This window comes from Protopterus annectens, chromosome 1.part1, assembly GCF_019279795.1.
Source record: "Protopterus annectens isolate FY-2018-M chromosome 1.part1, PAN1.0, whole genome shotgun sequence".
Taxonomy (NCBI): Eukaryota; Metazoa; Chordata; order Ceratodontiformes; family Protopteridae; genus Protopterus; species Protopterus annectens.
Window position 1 is genome coordinate 1,954,293,644 of NC_056726.1, and position 23,254 is coordinate 1,954,316,897.

At 39.2% G+C, this 23,254-nt stretch overlaps 1 protein-coding gene across 4 annotated transcripts in view; it reads right to left on the reverse strand.

The window, feature by feature from the left end:
- LOC122813026 (CYFIP-related Rac1 interactor A-like) overlaps window positions 1-23,254 on the reverse strand; it is a 1,136,056-nt gene that overhangs the window by 371,532 nt on the left and 741,270 nt on the right. For all 4 annotated transcript variants that reach the window (XM_044085138.1, XM_044085156.1, XM_044085145.1 and 1 more), the window contains one exon: window positions 21,839-21,960. In XM_044085138.1, the coding sequence (XP_043941073.1) occupies window positions 21,839-21,960 (122 nt within the window). The remainder of the gene's footprint in view (window positions 1-21,838; window positions 21,961-23,254) is intronic.

Sequence of the window (23,254 nt, forward strand, 5' to 3'; positions counted from 1 at the left end):
ACAGTGCCTCAGCCTGCCACTGAGAAGGTTACAAATAAATAAAAATATAGTTGCAGGCCACTGCTTCTAGCTGTTTCATACCCAATATCTACTGATCCCAATAGATTTAAGCAATATTTGATATGTAAAAGGAAACCACAGTGCCAGTTTTCTAGATAAGATACAGCACCAACAGAGCAGAAGCACTATGTTAGGGATATGGTATGTACTGCATGATATGTATGTTTCTTTAAATAGACCATTTATAAGGCAACCTTACACAGGAATAACATGGAGGAGTTCAGAATAAGAGGGTAAATGAATAGCACTCCATGTCATTTACATAGATTGTTGTTTTATATGCCTACTTCTGATGTTGAATAGAAGGGATCCATTGAACTATAACAACATATTGCAAAAATTCACTCAGTTGTGGTAGTGGTCATACAGAACAGTTGCATTTTATAAAACAAAGTTACTTGCCTTTGAACTGGTTTGCAAAACAAATAAATAAATGAATAACTAGTATGACGTATCCAAGCACAAAAGGGTACTTTAGTAATAAATGCTGGAAGAAGGTAAATTCAGGTATCACAAAGCTGTAGACAATTTAGACATGAATGTGATAGGGTGATGGATGTTGTTAACATGTCAAAGCATCTTGCTTCCAAAGGTTACAGATAGGTTAGGCACAAATTGTCTAATTAGGGATGTGCCATCACACAAGTCCTTCTCTGCATGTGAATGTAGTCTGTGGCCTTTTTGGTGCTCAGTAATGCCTGTGTTTTCCATGTAATTGTTCCCACATATTGCTCTGACCACATCTCTTCCTCTTGTGTCATAGTTAATATTACTTTTATTGAAAAAAAGCTGCATTTTATTATCTAAAATGTCTGTCACTTTGCTATTTGACCTAAAATATTCTAAATTTTGTCATATTATCCTTTAACATTTCCTGCATACAGTATATCCATAGGAATGATATCCTGTATTGCTTATTCATAACCAGAATATTCAAATTCATATACATGCATGCATTTTTCTATGATGTCATTCAAGAATAACCTTCCTGTAATGTTGTTTTTGTGTCTTTTGACTTTTCCCGGTTAGGGGTTGCCACAGTGGAACTCCGGTCGGCTAATGATTGGAAGTAGATTTTTACGTGCCGAGTTGCCGGCCCTGACACACAACCTTCAATGAAGGTGCGCCCATTCAAGCATGTCTCCACACAGAGGGCACTCTAGCTGAGAATCGAACAGGACAACATCTTACTGTGAGTTGACAACGCTACCGCAGCACCACCACCGCAGTACAATAACCTTCGTGTAATGTCCTTCAATAAATTTATATTATAACCCTAACATTAATATCATGTGTCTAATGAAATATTGAATATTCACAAGAATGAATTTCAAGGAGATATCACTTTAGACTGAATCTAATGTGATCAGAAATGTAAAAAAGTACAATTGTTTTTTTTTTGCAAGGGGTAAGCCACCCTGCACCTCTCACACCTCCATGCTAATTATATATGCTAACTGCGATATTGTACAACACTGGGAGTATGGACAATTCTCTCTCAGTCTGTCAAACTGCAAACAAAATCATACAGCTACACCTTGTTTTCCTGTTATCTGTATCAATGTTAGAACCAGAGTATGGACTCAAGCAACATGCAGCTCTTCTAGGCTGCCACTCATATTTGAGCTCAAATATGAGGTTGGGCAAGCAGCTGCCATACCTTACCAGAACACAATTTTTGAGTATGAATGAGATAAGTGTGGCATCCATGTGGAAGGAGGGGGAGAGGGTGAGAGTGTAGATTAGGAAAGAGACCTTCAAGTGGATTTAGGTTTAAGGAGTGCTAGGGGAGTTTTAGGGTTAGGGACCAGGAAGGGATTCTTAGGTTGAAGGAGTGATTGGGACGTTTTAGGGTTAGGGAGCAGAAAGGGAGTTTAGGGTTAGGGAGTGGGAAGGGAGTTTTAGGTTTAGGGAGTGACTGGGTTTTTTTTGGGTTAGGGAGTAGATAGGGAGGGTAAGGATTTTGAAGAGGACCGCACCCCACTCCTGCTTACCTCTCTCCTCTCCTTCTGCAAACCCTTGACACCAACCACTCCTTTCTCCTTTCTGTGTACTTACTCCCCCTACTAGTTACCAATCCCTAACTTTGCTACAACCATTCTTCTAGGCCCAACTTTTACCTCCCTCTTAACTATTAACCCACGTTACTGACATGTCTTTTTCAATCCAAGCCTTTCTTCTATTGCCTCCCCTTCTCCTCCTATACACTGTTACCTCATATAACTCTCACCAAACTCCAATTTACTTTAATTCTGCAAAGACTAATGCCAATGTCTTCACATGTTCTCTGCTGTATTTCCTTATCTGCTCATCTATCTTTCCTCTAAATACAATCCTCCCCAGAATCAAAATACCCCTTCCCCTACCACCTCTTTAGAAAATAAAATAAAGCACCTACACTACAAACAACATTTAATCCCTATGTCTCTACTACTATCAGGTGACATTCACCCAAACCCTGGCCCAAACCTTCCACCCCAGACAATAAAGCTAGCTAACTTTCCTAACCAACCCTACACTACTCCTCAAAAAAAGCAAGTATCTTTTTACTGCATGAATCTTAGAAGCATCCTAAACAAGATTAGTGAATTCCATTCCTGGATGGCTAACCACACCCCTGATATAGTCACCCTGACTGAAACCTGGCTGAAGCCACAAACTGTTACAGTGATACCCCCCCCCCCCCCCGGATATAATATTCTTAGATTAGATAGACAAAAGAAAAAAGGGGGTATAGTGACCATTGTATATTCAAACCATCTTACTCCAAGTCTAAACCAACCCTCTCCCTCCTTCTCACCTGCTGAACTCTGACAGCTAACTTTAAACTTAACAGTTACACCACTATCACAGTTGTAGCTATCTACACTCCCCCCAGAGATAACACTACCCTTATAGAAAACATTCTCTCTTACTTTTCTCAAATTATCTACAATGAAACTATTCTTCTTGGGGATATAAAAATCAACTGGTTAACTCTTCAGTCCACAAACACCACTTCATGCATCAGCTTACATGGCTTTGTACAACTTATCAACGCCCCAACCATATAATACAGATTACATACCCCCATGTCTCTCATCAATTGGATTTTAGTCAGATATCCCCACAAATACCATAACCCTTAGACTCTACCCGACTCCCTAAGTGATCAATCCCTTGTGAAAGTTCTTAGATACACTCCTCATTTCACTAGGCCTCACAGATACATAATCTGTTGCAAACTATCCACCTTCTGTACTGAGACTTTTAATGCCCTCCTATCCAGGATAAACTGGACACATCTAACCTATCTCCCCCTTGATGAAGCTGTCCACTGTTTCAGCTCTACTTTCCTTAACATTCTTAACTCTCTTGCTCCACCCTGCACTGTTTGCATCAAATCTAATATATCCCATTGCCTTACCAATGCCAGCTGCACCCTAATGAAAACTAGAGACAGGGCATGGAAAAGGTGGGTAAAAACTTAGCTCCCTTCCCATTTGCAAAAATATAAAAAAAACTGACAAATCAGGCAAAAAAACACATCCACAAAAAGAACTTCTACTTTAACCCCCCAAATGCCCAAAAAAACAGATCCCAAGATATTTTGGAACTCTATAAACCAAATCCTTTACCCTGGTAGCCCTTCCTTTCCCAACCCCTGCCCAAACAAATCACCAGAAGAAACAGCTGCCTCATTCAGTTCCTATTTCATTGAATGCATATCTATGCTGATAAATTCCTTCCCCTCTACTGCCAACTCAACTGTTTCCAAATCCTCTCCTACTCTCAACTCCTCTACCACATTCTCTCTTACAGGTGTACCCACTAGCTATGTAAAATCCTTGCTTTCTAAACGTAAACTCTGCTCTGCTTCTGCGAACAACCTGCCTCTCTATTTCCTACAAATTGCTGCTGAATCTAAGGTGCCATCTATCTGGAATGAATTCTACACCATACCCATTCACAAAGGATGTAACTCCACTGACATTATAAACCTCAGACCCATCTCGATCCTCTCACCGCTCTCAAAAATATTGGAAAAATGCATACACAAACAAGTCATGTAATACCTTCTGCAGGAAAACTTCCTCACTCCTAGACAGCATGGCATTTGTCCTAAACATAGCACTACAACTGCTCTGATATCCTTCATCAATATTATTTCTCTAGCCAGAGACAATAATAAATTGGTCTCTTGCCTATTCCTCAACCTTTCAAAAGCCTTTGATATGGTCTCTCACTCTCTTCTGCTGAACAAACTGGCTAACCTAAACATTTCTGCCTCTACTACTACCTGGTTTTCCAGCTATCTCACTGACCATCTACAATCAGTGAGATGGCTCTCAGCTCTCTCCCCTCCTCTTCCTGTCAAAATGGGAGTCCCCCAAGGATCTATCCTTGGCCCATTACTATTCAATATATTTACTAATCTACTCTACATCTCCTCTCCACAGTCATCTCTTGTACAATATGCAGATGACTCCACCATCATCACCATCACAGATACTCCCTCTGACCTTATCTCTGCAACTCAAGCATCTTTTAACTAAATCAAATCCTGGCTCTGTGACAACCAGCTAATTCTTAACCCTAAAAAGACAAAACTCTTACTATTTCTCCCAAAGAACTTCACCCACCTTAAATCTACATTTTCTGTATTGTCCCTCAATAACACCCCCATTAATGTTGAACCTAGTACAAAACTACTAGGAGTAACAATAGATGACCAACTCAAGTTTGATCTACATGTAAACAACTGCATCAAAAAGATGCACCAAAACTTGTCCTTCTTTATCAAAACAAACAGTTTCTAACTAACAAAGCAAAAATAACCCTCTCTCATGCGTACCTCCTACCTAGCCTTCTATATAGCAGCCATATTCTTTCCAATCTTAACTTCACACCACTAACTAAACTAGAGTCTACCTATAACAAGGTTGCCAGATTCACAGCTCACCAAACTTATAATTTGCATAACTGTCTTTCACTAAGATACCTAAACTGGCTGGAATTACCTCACCAGCTTCTACTCTCTCAACTACAGAGAATTCACTCTATACTCTACCTGAAATCCTTCTTCCCTAGCCTATCTCCCCTCATCTCTCAATATTCCTCCACTAGGTCCCTTCATAGTTCTGACCTTAACCTACTACAAATATATAAACCTAAGACTAAAATTGGCTGCAACCTCTACAGCTACAATCCTACCATATCATGGAACAAATTACCATTAAAAATCAGGTCCCTCAAACATCCAGATCAATTCAAAATGTACCTCTGGACTCACTGGTCCTGCCTCTGCACTCATCCTCCCTGATCAAGCCCATTAATTCATATATGAACACCAAAACTTCAAACCTTTTTAGGTTGCAAACCTCTTCAGAGTATCACTTTTCTTCTCCATCTCTTATCTCCATTTCTAATGTCACATATCTCATGAAGTAACTACATACATTATGAACTATCTTCACTGTTTATAGAAAATGTTTGTATCAAATCATTTCTCTTATGTATGCTTATTATGGGAGGATGGCAGAATGGTTAAGGCGTTTACCTTACAGACACAAGGAGCAGGATTTGATTCTCACATGGGGTAATTGGCTAGGCTTAAAATGGCGCACAAGGGCAGTTAGCCTAGTACTAATCTATGAACCTATAATTAGTATTTTTCTGATAAAATGTTTTATTGTATGTATATGATGTAACCCACTGACACTGCTAAGACTAAAATTATGTAACTGATGAGCTTTATTCCCGGGCCTCCACTGAAAAAGAGCTACATAGCCCAGACTGACTAACCCGATCAACAAATGTAAAATAAAATAAAATTAGTAGGGCCACCCTTCAATCCTAACTCCACATTGTCATTCACCATGAACTTAAAGTAGAGTGAAGATTATCTCTAATATGTTTATATAGAACGTTCTTTTCTTCACCTTTTTTAATATCTAATTCAGCTGGTAAATCCTGTTTTTTAGGGCTCTTACAGTCTTGCCTATATAGAAGCCTTGGCACCCCTGGCACCTAGCTACATACACAATACATTTACTGTCACAGTGTATTTGGATGTGAATTTTATATTACCAAAGCTATCCAAGTAAATATTAGACCCTTCTAATATAAACCTACAGTGGGAGCAGCGACCACATTTAACCATTTTCCTTTGGCTCTTCCTCAAGCCAGGATTTTCCAACAAACCTTTAAAACAAGTGTCATTTTTGTACACAACTAGTGCTTTTTCTCCAACTTTTCTGAGATAATCCTGTCCCACCCCAAACAGACACCAGTTTCTCCGAATAATGTCACAAATTTCCCAAAATTGTAAGTTATACGGCAAGACCAGTAACCTCTGAAACTTTGCCTAGTTGCCTAATCTAAATTCACGTTCTAAAACAGCTTGTGAAATTGAATGCTATTGTATTACCACAATCAATTATGGTAATCTTTAGTGTTGTGTGGTTTTGTAAGAATATAAAAGGAGTGTGCTGAGGACGATTTGTTATTCTGAAGAAGTCTGTAACATTGTGGACGAAAGTGTCATGTGGTTTTGTAAGAATATAAAAAGGGTGTGCGAAGGAGGGTTTGTTATTCTGAAGAAATCTGTAACATTGTGGATGAAAGTGCTAAATTTTATAATAAAGTATAGAGTTGCAGCTCCGATTTGTTTCCCATTTGTTTTTTAATAGTTTGATTTGCAAAACTGACTTAAAAGTAAACTACCTGACTGGCTAGTCAATATTCAAAAGGGTTATATTAAATTCCAGGTAAAGCTACTCCCAACAAACATGGTAGTAAAGCATGTGCCACCACAACCAAACAAACAAATATAAAATAACGATTAATATAGGCAACAGTTTCTGACTTACTACACAACAGACTGTTGCAGCTAAAACACATGTTTTTTTGCAACTGACAGATCATGCAGTGTCAGTGATGCAGCAGATAGCACACTCACCTTAGGTGTATAGGTTCATAGGTGTGTACTAAGCTAATGATCATGAGGGTCTTTTTAAACCTATCCATACATCTCAAATCTCTGACAAGTTCTGGTACCATTGATTAGTGCAAGCAGAAACTAGGCAGATGAAACATTTATAAGCAGGGGCATGGAAGATAAACCATTTACAGGTTGCCCATGTCCATTAGAAACATAGTTGCCAAACTAGGGATGAATTCACTGTTCCCCATCCAGTTGTCCAAGTTAGTCCTGAACTGGGTTAGGGAGGAAATATGTTTCATATGGATTAGGAGTCTGTTCCAGCAATGGGGTCTTTGGGATACATATCTGGCTCTCCAGCAGGTCCTATTTATACCAAAGCCAAGATTTAAATGTTTAGAAAGGGTCATTTTGTTTGTTTTGTGGATATGAAGGAGGTCCATCTGGGTGGAGTGTAACACTGCCTTGTATGTCAGGCACAGATCTCTCCTCAAAAACCTGTAGGAGATAGAATACAGGGATAGGGTTTAGGGGATCTGCACAGAACATGCTAGTTATGTTCTGTAGTTTTTTAGTGTGGAACCTCTGTGGACTTTCTGATAGCTGGATGTGCCTGGGTAGGTACTTACCAAAAGGGCATTGTAGTCAGTGATACATCTGATGAATGCTGAATATAGTGGAACAATGACCTGTTTGGCCCAAGATGCCATTCCTTTGTTAATAGGTTGCACAACATAGAAGATTTCTCACTACTGTAGACAGACAAGTGATGGTCAAAGGCTGGATTACTCTCCATGTGTGTCCCCAAGTCCTTGATTACTGGGTCGACTCTTAGTGATGTGCTGTTACTATGATAGTTACCAGAAGTGACGGACTTCCCCAACTGTATCATTATGCATTTCTTGGCACTTAGTTTTAGTCTATGATTCTGACACAAGCTATTTGTCTGTGTCAGCCTTACTTGGAGAACATTAGTGCTGGTGGTGGATTCTATGACTTGCTACTAATTTGCAATCATCTACAGATTTACTCAGCCAGAGGCCCTTGACATTGGCCTTGACTTTGGAAAAGTAAATGCCAAAAACGAGCAGTCCCAGGGCCAATCCCTGAGGGATTCTGTTTGTGACTGGCATCTTTTGGGTGGTGGACTCCCAAATTCTATATTCCTAGGTCATGTCTGTAATCCAGCTAGCTATCCACAGCGTTACATAAGGGTTTATACCTAACTTCTGAAGTTTATGAATATTGCCCTAGTGGGGTATTGTGTCAAATGCCTTGGCCAAGTAATGGTAGGCAGTGTGAACCAGTTTTCCCTCATTCATCCTAGGGCTGTAAGGCACAAGGCTTTAATGGGGTCATGCCTTACAACACATTGAGTATGGAGTAATATCTGTCCAGTACATGCCCCAGCACTACTTCCATATATAATTAATACCAAATTTAATAAATACATATACTAGGCAGATTCTCTTCCTGAAATAAACATTCATTTTCTCAACAGCTCAAATATCCATATGTTTATGTGTTTGCCATTGTCATACTAATCACTGTATTCATCTGTTATTAATATATGTCATCAAACTAAAAACAAATTATTGAGCTTGATTACTTTAATAAAAATTACAAATTACAAACCTTTAAAATTTTTGAGCAAATTTATAATCATCATTTGAAGGCCTTCAGAGCTTTCACGTAAAGGTTTGATGTATACAACAAAATGATATTTAAAGTAAACAAAAGTCATGATATTGGCCATTTTTATTCTTTTGAGAAGCCATGTAAGTATTTGGTTATCTTAGATGTAAGAAACAGAGAACGCTCTTTTATTGGTCTAACATAAAGTCAGCATACTTCGAAAACATCTTAGGTATTATTTGCTAGACACAATAATTCTCAAAAGTGTATCTTAGACAAATAAGAAACGCACTAAGGTTCTGAAATATGCAAAGTAAATGTTGTTTTGTGTATTTTCATTGTTGCAAGAACTTATCTAATAAAACATAATTTTCACCTTGAAATAATGTTCGTTTTTTTTTTGCTTTACTACTTCTCTGTACAGTTCATATGCCAGTTTGTACTGTTCATTTTTAAGCTTGGTATATTATTATCTATTAGAATATTCCAGTGATTTGTAATCTCCCACTTTGCATATTGTTTAAGTGATGAAACTACTAGCTATGCTCATTTGATCTAAACAAATAATTCATAGGACAAATAAAGGCTACCAAAGTCAAATTTTAGGTAAATTTGGCATTCCAGGCCAAGGACTACCACAAGGCATTCTTTAGCTATGTTTGCAACCTCAAAAGTAATACATAGTTGTGTGCACAGCTCATTGATAATACAGCCACCTATACTGAACCTGAAGATATAGCAAAGCTACTGGCCAACAAATTCAGCTATAACTTTACTCCTCTCCCCCTCAACTTTCTCTCAGGAAATACCATCAAATATAACTCTCCCTGTTTTCACAAGGGAACAAGTCCTTAATGCTCCCTCTAAGGCTAAGAATACTGCATCAATAGGCCATGGCAATATCCCAGCATGCCTTCTAAACAGCATGAAACATGACCTATTAAGCCCACTGGAATTGCTATTTAACAGCCCCCCCCAAAGTGGCTTATTAATGGAGAACAGCAGCAGTTATCCCTCTGTACAAAGAAGGGCCATCTACAAACCCTGGAAACTGAAACTACAGATCCATAAGTGTCACAAATCTCATATGCAAAGCCATGGGGAGAACTAACATAGAAATGATCAGTATTGACATAGGAAACCTCCAGACACTGGACCCAACCCAATTTGGTTTTATCAAGGACAGGCATTTGACACAGTACCCCATTTGAGCATTTTTGACAAACTCAAATAAGTTAGGTACAAACCCTTATGTCACCCAGCAGATAGCCAGCTGGCTCACAGACAGGACCCAGGAAGTTAGATTTGGAAAGTCCACCTCTACAAAAATGCCAGTCACAAGTGGAATTCCTCAGGGATCAGTCTCGGGGCCACTCCTTTTTGGCATTTACTTCTCTGAAGTCAAGTCCAATGTCAATGGTGTCTGACTAAATTTGCAGATGATTGCAAATTAGGAGCTGTCATTAAATCCCCCACTGACACAAATGCCCTTCAGGAAGGGCTGGCACAGACAAATAAGTGGTGTCAGAGCCATGGACTAAAACTAAATGACAAGAGATGCATAATAGTATCCTTCTGGAAGTCATCCACACCTGGTAACTATCATATTGGCAACATACCCACTAAGAGTTGACCCTATTGTCAGGGACTTGGGGGCACACATTGACAGTAATCTAGTCTTTGACCATCTCATGTCTACAGTAGTAATTCTATGTTGTCCAACTTTTAAATAAAGGTATAGCATCTAGGTCCAAGGAATTCATTGTTGCATCATGTTCACTATTCATCAGACCTATCACTGAGTACAATGCTTCCTATGGTATGTACCTAACCAGGCATATTCAACAACTGGAAAGTTCACAGAGGTTCCTCTCTAAAAGAATACAGGGTGTAAGTAACATGTCCTTTGCAGACCGACTCAAGGCCTTATCCTTGAATTCTGTCCCCTACAGGCTGTTGAGAGGATGTCTATAGGTAGCATACAAAGCATTGTCAGACCCCGTTCTGATGAACCTCCTGCAAATCTGCAAAACAAATAGCACCAGAATTACTCATTGTAAAAACTTAAACCTTGCCTGTGATATAAACAGGACCAACTGGATAGACAGGTATGTATCCCAGAGACCATCTCTTCTCTGGAACAGGCTCACCTTCCATGTGAGAGTTCTTCCCTACCCCAATTCAAGTGTAACTTGGACAATTGAATGGGGAACAGGAAATTCATCCCTGGTATGTTTCTAATGGACACATGCAGCCTGTAAATGGGTCATCTTCCAGGCCCTTGCTGGTAAATGTTTCATCTCCAAAGACCCTGCTTACACTTATCAAGGGTACCAGAAGTGGTCAGAGATTTAGGATGAATGGCTAGGCTTAAAAAGGCCCTAGTGATCATTAGCCTAGTAAACACCTACATAACTATGACCTATGATGCAGTAACTTTGTGTACACTACATCAGCCACTTAACCACTGCTCATTTTTAGGTCTTCATTAGCTATTCTACATAATTCTTGCTTTAAGTCATTCATTTCTCAGTTGTAAATTCTATGTTTGCACAGTGCAGTGGAAAATATTAACCATTACCTTATGCATTACACTTCAACATCTTTTGTCATTTAGATGTTAATGTTGTGTCTTTCGGCTTTTCCAGGTTAGGGGTTGCCACAGCGGAACTCCGCTCCGCTAATGATTGGCAGTAGATTTTTATGTGCCAACTTGCCAGGCCTGAAGCACAACCTTCAACGAAGGAATGCCCATTCACGCATGTTGCCACACAGAAGACGCTCTAACTGAGAATCGAACGGGACAATGTCTTACTGTGAGGCAACAACGCTACCGCAGCACCACCACCGCAGTGTCATTTAGATGTTAATACTTTGTTTAAATATCACCTCATGAGGTGGCTGAAATGAGTGCTTTTAGGATCAACTCCTACTCCAGTTATCAAACTCAACGAATAACTAAACAAAATAAATACATTAACAAATAAATATCTGTGCTCACTAATTCTTAGTTTTTTATCAGAATAGTATATTCATATCTGTAGTATGCAGTGTTATTATCACAACTATTACCCTATCTGTCCCATTCCAACTTTTCTATGCCTTTAATAAAAGTATGTTCATAAATAATTAAAAAGGATATATTTTGCTGTCTTGGCACATTAAAATGAATATACTTGTTAAATATAGTCCAGTTTAATTTTCTAATAAACTAAACCAGATGAAATAATGCTTGTAATAAACTTACCAGTTCAATAAACTAAAGCAGATGAAATAATGCTTGCAATAAACTTACCAGTTCAGGTAGTAGAAAAAGTAAACTACTTTTAACACAGAACATTCCACATTATTTAAAATTTAAACTTAACTAGAAATTGTTACTAATAAGTTGGCATCCAAGAACACCCCAGTTAAGTCTAAACGTACGTACTCAGTATTTCCAGTTTATCCACTGACTTTTGACTCTGCTCAGTATGATAACATGCATGGTGCATTGATTCTGCATAAGAATAGCACAGTTTATAACTTTTTTCAAAAGCCAAACTTGTTCTGATTTGTTTTATTACTGATTATGTAATATCAGTGTTCCATGGTGTCATGCTTCCTATCTGCCAAGTTAAAAAAGAAAAAACGTCACTAACGTTGCTGCCTTGCTTCTCAGATGATAGTAAATGTACACCTGAATCACTTGATTAAATTAGTTGAATTCATAGGTGGGTACTAGGCTATCTGCTCAAAGGCATTTATAAGCCTAGCCAGAATGTGTTGGCTTTCGCCACCCCCTTAGATTAGTTCCCTGTGCCTCTGTCCAGCAGAACCACTGAAGTGATCCCCGAGGTAAACTTTCTGTTTCCCATCCACTCGTCAAGGTTTCTTTTGAAGAGTGTAAGCGAGGAGCTCTGCCTAATGTAGATTGGGATCTTGTTTCAAAGCATGGGAAGTCTCTGGGACAGGAATCTATCCCTCCAGCACGTCTTATTTATTGTTGTGGTGAGGTTTAGATCCCTAGAGTGTGTGGCTCGAGGGGATAAGGTTTTCCTTAGGTGGAGCATGTCCATCAATTCTGGGTTGGACATGGCCTTGTACGTCAGGCAGAGATCACCTCTGAGTAGGCAGTATACAACCGAGTACAACTGTAGTTTCTTCAGTTGAGCTGCATAGGGCATCTGTTTGAGGCCATTCATCCTCTTGGTGAGGTACTTCTGTGGTCTTTCCAGCTGTTGCAGGTGTCTTGTAAGGTGCATCCCAAATGGGGTGTTGTACTCTAAGATGGGTCTGATGAGTGATGAATAAAGGTGGACAATGACCTCTTTTGATCTGGATGCAAACTCTTTTGTGATTAGGTGGGCCACGTAGAAGGATTTCCTAACCATGTTGGCAATGTGATTATCAAAGGCAAACTGAGTAGGGTCCAGTGTGTGGAGGTTCCCAATATCTCTGTTAATGAGTTCCATGATGATGCGCTCCATAGCCTTGCAGACCAAGCTAGTCAGGCTTATAGGGCGATAGTTCCCGGGGTCTGTTGTGGCTCCACCGTTGTGGAGCAAAATAACCATTGCTGTGCACCACTCTATGGATATGTAGCATGCGGAGAGGCTGAGTTTGAACAGTGTGTTTGGCTGAGGGGTTAATTAATCTTTGAGCTCGTGTAGGATGCAGTCTGGGACACCATTCGGTCCCATTGATGCTGTGTTTTTGGCTTTGGAGAGGGCTGTTTTAACCTGAGTGTCTGTGATTTCAGAGACTCTACATTCTTCTGGTATGGTTATGGGCTCTTTTGGGGCTGAGAGGGGGGTGAAGTTTGTGCTGAACCTGTCTGATAGGATGTTGGTGATATCGGTCGGTTCAGTGTAATTTGTGCCATTCTGCACTTACTCCGAGTAGATATGAGCATTGCCACTTAGATTCTTGACCTAGCTAAAGAATGCTTTGTGGTTATCTTTGGAGTCCTTGGCAATTTTTCTTTCAAAGCTGACCTTGGATGATTTTATGAGGGATCATACTTTCTTGCTGATACTGATCAGGGATGTCTTCCCTTCTTGGGATTTTACTCTTTTCTGTACTAGTGTCTTCCTTCTATTGTATAGCTTGTTTATGACAAGAGTCCACCAGACTGGTTTCCTTTTCTTTGAGGAGTGAGTCTTGGTTTTGCTTGGGATGGCACGATCCATGCATTCTTGTAGCTGACCATAGAATGCATTAGTAGAGGATTTTGCAGCTTGGACAATGTTATCCTTCAGCATGGGGGCTTTGAAACTTTCCACCTCAGTCTTAAGCAATGTGAAGTTTGCTTTTGAAAAGTTTTTCACGGTGGCTTTCTTGTCCGGGGGTGGGGGCAGAATATGGATATCCAAAGTGATTTGTTTATGGTCAGATCTAACCAGCGAGGGTTTGACCTCTGGTGTGGAACACCGGTCGCCCATGTTGGTGATGACCAGGTCCAATATGTCACCTCTGGTAGGAGTGTTGACCAGTTGAACCAGGGCGTTTCAGTTTATAAATTCTAGGAAAAGTTGGGCAAGGGAGTTATTACTTGAGTAATTCTCCCAGTTAATGTTTAGGTTATTGAAATCACCCAATATTAGGATGTTTGGTAGGACCTTTATGTTTCCCAGTGTTTCCAGAAATGCGGAATGTATGACCTGGGACATGGTGGGTGATCTGTAGCAAGCTACAATTTGAATTCCAGTTTTGCCCATTGTTAGTTCCATGTGGATGATCTCTGAAGCATCGTGCTGTGCCACTAACCTGGAGGTGTGGGTATCATCAGGTGTGGGTATCCTTGATGAATATGGATATGCCCCCAACTTTTGTATTTCGGTTTGGGTTCTGTGGCCGAAATGTATGGTATGAGTAGTAGCCTAGTAGTGCTGGGGTGCTCTCTGGAGCCTTAAACCAGGTTTCTGTTACTGCACATATATCGATTTTCTCCATACTGAGGAGTGCCTCGAGTGCATGCATTATTTTGAGGTTTAGACTTCTGGCATTGAGTAGCATTACTCTCGTTTTTTTGTTACTTGTGCCATTTACGACAGTGGGTTTGTCTTTTGAGCCTTGCCTAAAAAAGGCACTATGGGGGGTGGCAAGAGCCTTGGCCAGTATTCAAAAGCCTAAGGGTGACAGGTGCAAGCCATCTCAAGCAAAGCAGCGTGGCTTGTGGAGCATGTCATCCCAGGCAAACAGACACTGGATCCCCTTTGAATGACACCAGAAACTTAGCCAATTGTTGAAATTGAGAATTTTTTCTTTATACTGTGGTATCATTCTTGGTGAGGGCAGGATGCTACTGAGTCAGGGTCATACCAGCCTGGGCTAAGTGATCAGAGAGCTCTTCCATGTCTCTTTTCATGTAGTCCAGGGAGGTATGGCTCAGGCCATTCACACCAACATAGACAATGACAGTCATATTTGTACTTGTTCTAGAGTGACCTGAGTGCTTGTTATGTGGCGGATCCTGGCACCCAACAGGCAGCTAACAGTAACCTTCTCCTTATTCAGCCTAGTGAGTGGGACATCAGTGTGTCTGACTATAGAGTCATCTATTGCTAGTATGTTGGGTATGTTATTTTGCCTTAAGGGCTGTGATTGCATGGCATACTGGTTTTGTGAAGTATGTGTTTCATGGTTTGTGTTGGGGGGATGGAGGTTGCTTGGATGTTTGCTTTGGAGGTCTCTGTTGGTTTTGGAGATTTTTATTTAGAGCCTCCGAGTATGTTTTCATGTATTTATGTGTATTTTTTGCCGGTGCTGGTTTAATGGGTCTATGTAAGACTGGTGGTGTGATGCAAGTATTTCCCTTCTCCGCTTGACTGTCTGATCCAGTCTTGGGTTGAGAGAGCTTAGCCTCTAGTTTGGCTGTATAACTGCATCTCTCGCATGTATTAGTGTTTGGTGGTGGGAGGAGGGGGTTGTCTGTGTACATGAAGCAGTTGTAACATTGGCTCAAAATGCCCAGATTCAACAGTTGGACTGGAGAGTACACTTGAAACTGCCCATTGGACATGCCTGGATAGGTACAGTGAACTGTTTTACTGGATGCCTGGTAAGGTCGAATAGAGAGCCTTGTCCTTCTGTACAGTACAGGAGGGTCTAGTGCTAGGGTTTATAAGTGCTAGCTCTAAGTTTTGAGCAAGTGCTGGGCTGAGAAATGAATGGCTTGAGTGCTTATTTTGAAAGTTTGTCTAGTTCCAAGGGAAAAATTGAAGAGGACACTTTGTGGAGCCGGGAATAGTTTTACCCTAGCTAACCGGCGCTGCCCGGCATGCAAAACCGGGCAAATACGGTATTTATAGCAGGGAAATGAAAGAGATAGAAGTTAGCCCAAAATGGCCAATAAACTACTAATTTTTGGGCTGAAACCACTCCTCCAGGGACAGATAGGCTGCTCAAAGCACCCCTATCTCACAGGTGAACCGAGAAACTTCCTTCTATCCAAGTAAGGTATGGGCAAACACAGAGATTTGTAACACAGCCCTGAATTCAGCACTACCCTGAAAACTGGACTATACTAGCTTAGAAAGGTGGGAAACAAGTATATGTATATTTATATATATATATATATATATATATATATATATATATATAGATACACTTTTTTTTCCAGAAAATAAAGCAGACACACTAAAAAGGAACAGTTTAGAAGCACAGAAAAGGATACTTATTGTTATATATCGCAGATCAGAGATGTAGTCAATGCCCCCAGTAATAAAGTAGGAAGAAACACAAATACAGCAAAAGCGGATGAATAAAGTGCAATTTATATATATACATATATATATATATATATATATTTAAAATACAGCAAAAGCGGATGAATAAAGTGCAATTTATATATATATATATATATATATATATATATATATATATATGTGGTTCTACCTGACATAATCGAAACCACACAACACCGACAACCACATCACCGACACCACATATTCGACAGTCCATAAACACGAAACCACACATAACCGAGCAGAAATATAACCGACGGTACACAAACACGAAACCCCATACAAAACAAAACACATCCCCATTCCACAAACCACACACACAACACAAGCACACCAAAATCCTTACAAGCCCACACTAAACCTTACCCTAACCCTAAGGTCCGTCACACTTACCTACCCGCTCCCTAACCCTAACTCACTTAACCCTATCGCCCCTAACCCTAACTCACTTAACCCCAACCTAACTCACTTAACCCACCCCTAACTCACTTAACCCCTATCGCCTCCCTAACCCTAACTCACTTAACCCACCCCTATCCCCACAGACCGTCAATCTCCACACTTACCTGCCTCGCACTTAAACGTCACACTACCGCGATACTCACACAGCCTTTCCCCATGTCGGCATCCTCGGCGTTGGTGTTGTCATCCGTCAGGTCGGTCTTCTGCATTGTCGATGTTCTGCAACCCGCGATTCGTCGGTCTTCTAACTTCGATCTTCTGGAGCTCCGGATTCCGATGTCGGTCTTCTCAGCTGTCGACGAAGTCAGGTAGAACCATATATATATATATAAATAACAACAGAAAACAAACAAACTGATTTAAACAAGTTACATTTGTATTAGTCATTAGGACTTTTAGACCCATACACTTTCCATTCAAAAACTTTTCTGTGGACAAAATAATTTTGCTAAGGTCAGGCATCCCATATTCACTTCACATGTATATCCATCAAACAAGTCTGCAAGTTTAAAAAAAATACTGTAATACTGTTCAAATTTGAGTGCACTTTTATGGCTAGCTCAGGCTCCCAGACTCACTGTGGAGCAGAATTATTGTCCTGTCTTCAGGATTGAACCTCAGATTGCTATTTCACAAAACAGCTCCACGGTAAGTAACAGGCTGCATGGCTTTTAATCTAGACAAGAGGTCAGCATGGCATCATCTAAGAATTTACAATCAAATGGATATAACAGAATCCACTCTATTACAGTGTTTCTTGATCTAGTGAAAGTGTACTGAAAAAAGTCTTTAAAGTCTTTAACCATATAGATGAAAGCATTTGTTTGCTGTGGTTTCATATTTCAGTAGTTCATATTGCTTTAGCATATTGCTGAAGGCTGTTTTACTAGATATGGCTAAAATATATCTTATGAGTATTCACTCATGTTGCTTGCTAAGATGGTTAACAACTCTGTAGGTATTAATGTGTTACAGTGAATATTTCAAAAGGACAGCCAAAAGCCAATGATTTGTAAACCTATTCATTTTACTTCTGGTGAATCTTCTTATCTTGTCAAATGTTCTATAACTTATGATATAGGTTCATAGGTTCATAGGTTGATACTAGGCTATCTGCCCTAGGGCATTTACAAGCCTAGCCAGAGTGTGTTTGGCTTTCGCCACCCTTTTAAATGAGTTTACTGTGCCCTTTTTTAGGTTAGTTTACTGTACCTCTGTCTAGTAGTGACACAGAAGTGATCCCCAGGGTAAACCTACGATCTCCCATCCACTCGTCAAGATTCCTCTTGAAGAGAGTCAGTGAGGGGCTCTGCCTGACATGGACTGGGATTCTATTCCAGAGTAATGGGAGCCTCTGGGATATAAATCTGTCCTTCCAGCATGTCCTATTAATTTCTGTGCTGAGGTTCAAGTCCCTCAAGTGCATAGCTCTAAAGTATTTGGATTTTCTGAGGTGGAGCATGTCCATTAATTCTGGGTTGGACATGGCTTTATATGTCAGGCACAGATCGCCTCTAAGTAGGCGGTATGCAACTGAGTAGAGCTGGAGATTCTTTAATCGAGCAGCATAGGTCATCTATTTGAGTCCCTTGATCCTCTTGGTGAGGTACTTTTGGGATCTTTCCAGTTGCTGCAGGTGTCGGGTAAGGTACATCCCAAATGGGGCATTGTATTCAGTTGTGGGCCTGATGAGTGATGAGTAAAGGGGCACAATGACCTCCCTTGATCTAGATGTGAATCCTTTCATGATAAGGTGGGCTATATAGAAGGTCTTTCTAACCACTTTGGCAACGTGGTTGTCAAAGCAGAGATTACTATAAACTTGGGTCCCCAGGTCCCTAATTACTTCCTCCATACTTAATGGATTACCGCCTATGTAGTAATTTATGGGCACTTTGTTTTTCCCAAAGGGGATGACTATAGACTTTTTGGCGTTTAACTTTAGATCATGGCTCCGGCACCAGTTATCCATCTCTGTGAGACATTTTTGGAGGATGCTTGTGTCAGCTGGAGAGTTGATTATGGCACCCAGTTTGCAGTCATCTGTGAACCTGGTCAGCCATAGTCCTCCCGTATTAGCCTGTACCTCAGAAAAATATATACCGAACAAGAGAGGTCCCAGGACTAAGCCTTGTGGGACACCACTTGTAACTGGTTTAAAGTTTGACATGGCTCCCGCAATTCTGATATTAACAAAGATACCCGAGTGTTACAACTATACAGTGCTCAGTTTGCCCTATTATTGGATAACAGATACAATATTATAAGAACAATAACATGTTTAGTAAAAATTGGACTAATAGGATAATTTGCCAGGAAAACATACATTCTTGAGTTACTCTCTTTGACATGAAAAGCCCAGGCTAAGGCTCATATTATATTTTTAATGGTGGATGTCATACATCCTATTAATGGCTTGACTTTGTTACTTCAAAATGTACAAGCTGTAAATACAATACAGTGGATATTTTGGCATGAAACCCATTACACTGAGTATGTATATATGTGTATGTTTAAGTGAGTATGTTGTGTATTTATAGTTATATATATGTATGTGTGTCAGTGTGTGTATGTGTGTGTGTGTGTGTGTGTGTGTGTGTGTGTGTGTGTGTGTGTGTGTGTGTGTGTATGTACACATACACACACACACACATTATATATACATTATATATATTATATACATAGATACATGCACACACATATGCACACACACACATATATAGATATGTGTGTATGTATATATATATATATATATATATATATATATATATATATATATTATATATAAAATGGTACGCATATCTATAGACACACACATATATGGGAGTAGCTGATTTTATCAAGTGCTTGTTGTGTGGGTGACAGTTGCTTAATTAATTGCATATGATCAACTAAGCAGATGGTCAACAAGTGTGTGAGATCTCAAAGTTTATATATATATATATATATAATTAGAAGGGGAGTGTGGAAGTGCTGGGGGCTTTTTTGATTTTTTGTGTTTTTTAAAAAGAAGATTTTGTATGCACTGAGATTGTTTTTTGGTGCAGCTGTGTTAGTGTGTAGACACTGGCATTTTTGACCTTATGAGTACAACATTTTGATAGTCAACACTGGATTATTTTGATTATATATAGCACGCCTACATATATTTGTTTTTTGTTGATTTTTTATTGATAGGTAGATATAGCTATATATGTATGCATGTGTGTGTGTGTGTGTGTGTGTGTGTGTGTGTGTGTGTGTGTGTGTGTGTGTGTGTGTGTGTGTGTTATTACATCATGAATGTTCAGCAAGGTAAAATGTTGGCACAGAAAAGACTGACAAAACATGTCAAACATTCATTTTACAGACAACACAACTGACAGAACACCAAAAGGTTGCAAACAAATTCCTTTTGCAGTCTGCAAACAATAACACTACTGCACCATTAGACCAAATTCGTTGAATAATAGTAGTGTTTTGAAAAAGATTTTTTGTATGGTAAGGTGTACACTTAGGGCTGAGGCAAGGGCAAGGTTACAACTAGGCTTAGTTAACATTTCTATGGTGGGTAGGGAGGGCCTACACTTTCTTGCTCCACCTTAGTAATGCATGCTAACCCTCCTAGCAATTTGAGTCTGAAATAACTGACTCAAGAACAAAAGAAAACAAAAAACATAGTACAAAATGACATCCAATGTCATTGTCTAGTTATGTTTGTAAATATATATACTTATTCACTTCATGTTTTCTGGCATGCAAATAGTTTTCCTTGAACAGTCAACAATAAACATTACAACTGTGGCAAGCATTTTAGTCACCTTAATTAAAAACAACAGAAAACTGCTTATGTATCACTATAAATTAATCATTTAGAGACACATATGGATTTGCATTAATCAGGACTCAAAAATTACATAAATTCATATATTCATATATTCATCAATTAGAACTTGTTGTGTGATTCTGGAAAGTATTTCACTAAATGAGTGACAGATAATTGCATTAGCTTCTCAGAAGAAATACAAATGTTAGATTGCACAGGAAAAATGTTCATATGCAAATATTAGGCTATCAGTCTGCAGACTTTTCTAAGACTAGCCAATAATCAGAGATCAGAATCACACCCTTTACCTTGTGTCTCTGAGGTAGAGACCTGAAACATTATGCCAACCCCTCCCTGGAAAAAAAATACTAGGCTATCAATCTGGAGACTATTACAAGTCTAGCCAATAACCAGAGGTTAGAATCAAACCCTGTACTTTGTTTTTCTTAGATAAAACCTTAACCATCATGTTAACTCCATTCTCAAAAGATATGTAGGATGTATATAAGTCAGTTGTGGATTAGATGTAGAACCAGAGCATGTTTATTATAATATATTATACTAAACATGCTCTGGTTCTAGATCTAATAATTAATATATGGCAGACTGAGGGGGCAAAATGCCTTTATCTTCTACCAGGTTTTATATTTACAAGGATCACAGAGTTGTGGATTGAATGCAACTAGTACATGCAGTTTGCATTTGTACACTGGAGTGCAGCAGATTTGGTAAAATGGGCTGTGCATCCCACACTTGGATATATCTAGTGAAACATGCAGTCTACATTCTGGTGAAAGAAATTAACTTTTAGTTTGATAACTTGATAGCTGTGGTCCATATGCAAAAAAAGATGATCTATATGCAATACTGCACCAGCCTAGCCACTGCTATTGAGTTTACATCAAACTGAGTTTTGAAATGGAAGAAAAGGTATTTACTTTTGACTTTTGTCTTCTGCATATGGTGAGCATGTTTCCTAACATCTGCCAAAAGCATGCTCGAAGCAAAAGATGATGCAAAAGTAAGTCACCTTGTCCATGCAATTAAAACCATGAGTGGTCTAGAAATGCTACTCCCTGGAATATATTTGGTCAGTCACTCCTGTAGATGACATGGGATGCTTTCAGAGTATGACATATAAGATGTTGCTATAATCTAAATATGGTAAGCAAGGAAAAATAACTAAAAAATACCTCTAATGAAATATTGAAGAATAATGAGCCATACCTCTCTTATTTCTTGTCCAGCTCCAGTGTAGGACTGAAGTTCTCCTAGGACTGTCTGCGCCTCCTCTAACACTGCATTGACCTGGTTCCACACAGCAGTCTCTGCTTCTGTTGGCTGAGCATCTGGACAGAGGTCATATGAAAGAAGGTTTTAGTATATATGCAGTGTAATACCTATTATGTTGTAGCTGGAGTTTGTATTTCATAGCAATCTTGATTGAAAGATGTTTGCAAATTCATCCCAAACTATATTGTTTTAACTCTTATTATTTTAGGAATATGTTTAACAATCACTGCCTCTAAGTTTTGCAAAGCTCTCTTCTTTCTAGGATTGAGCACAATGTCAAAGTGATCTGCATGATAAAACTAACTACACTAACATGTTCTGACTTACCCATCTCTACTGTTATACCATAGTCACTCCTAACACTAATGATCTAGATTCAGAACCACCCACAGATTTGGGATTACCAAAAGGGAAAGGCTATCCTACTTCCTAATTAATATAGGAACAGCATAATATAAGTGATCTAGTCTCTGCCATAGAAGCTCTACATAGAGCAACATATAATGAACAACAAAATATTACTGGGAAATTGCACAATTTGGTCTTGAAAGGTACACAGATGTTATTTTTTCAGACTGCACTTTTATTGTCTGTATTGCCAAAAAACAGAACAGTAAAGGGAGCTACTGACAGAAAGAAGAATATAGCATCCAGGAGGTATGTACAACAATATTTGACAAATACCAGTCAATTGCATTCCTACGTTTGACCAGAGCAGAAGTGATTTATTCTAAAAGCCCAGATGTGGTAATTAGCTATAGAAAACCAGTTAAGGTTTTCCATCTAGGAAAAGATGACATAAATCATTTTAACAGCAGGAAATGAAAGATCTTAGATTTGTGGGTATCTAAATGGTTCCCATTTAGAAGACTGAAGTAGATACACCAGAACTAAAAAAAAAAAAAAAAAAAAAAAAAAGGGCAACACAGTTATAAACTCAAAAAAGTTAGACCAAAAATGTCCCAGAAGATTTTGGGTCTACTATATGTGCTCAAGACACATTTGCTTGACACATGAATCCTGAGTGACAACTGTTTTGTCAAGTGTATTAATTCCCAGCATACTCTACCAGAGTCCTGATTCTAGCCCTAAAAACTCCTACCCAGCACTTAACTCATTCCCTTTGGTACAGAGTGAGTACCTTTAACTCCCACTGGGTGTGGCTTCATCCTTTAAAAATGAATGTATCACCTTACAGTTCTAACAAATAATCATTGACAGAGGTCAAATATCAATACATTTATGTGTTTGCCATCATGTATGCTTCAACATAAAATATTCTGATACCTTGTATGTAACATGGTTTTGGAATTATTAATGCAAATATGAACATGCAATATTTGACGCCTA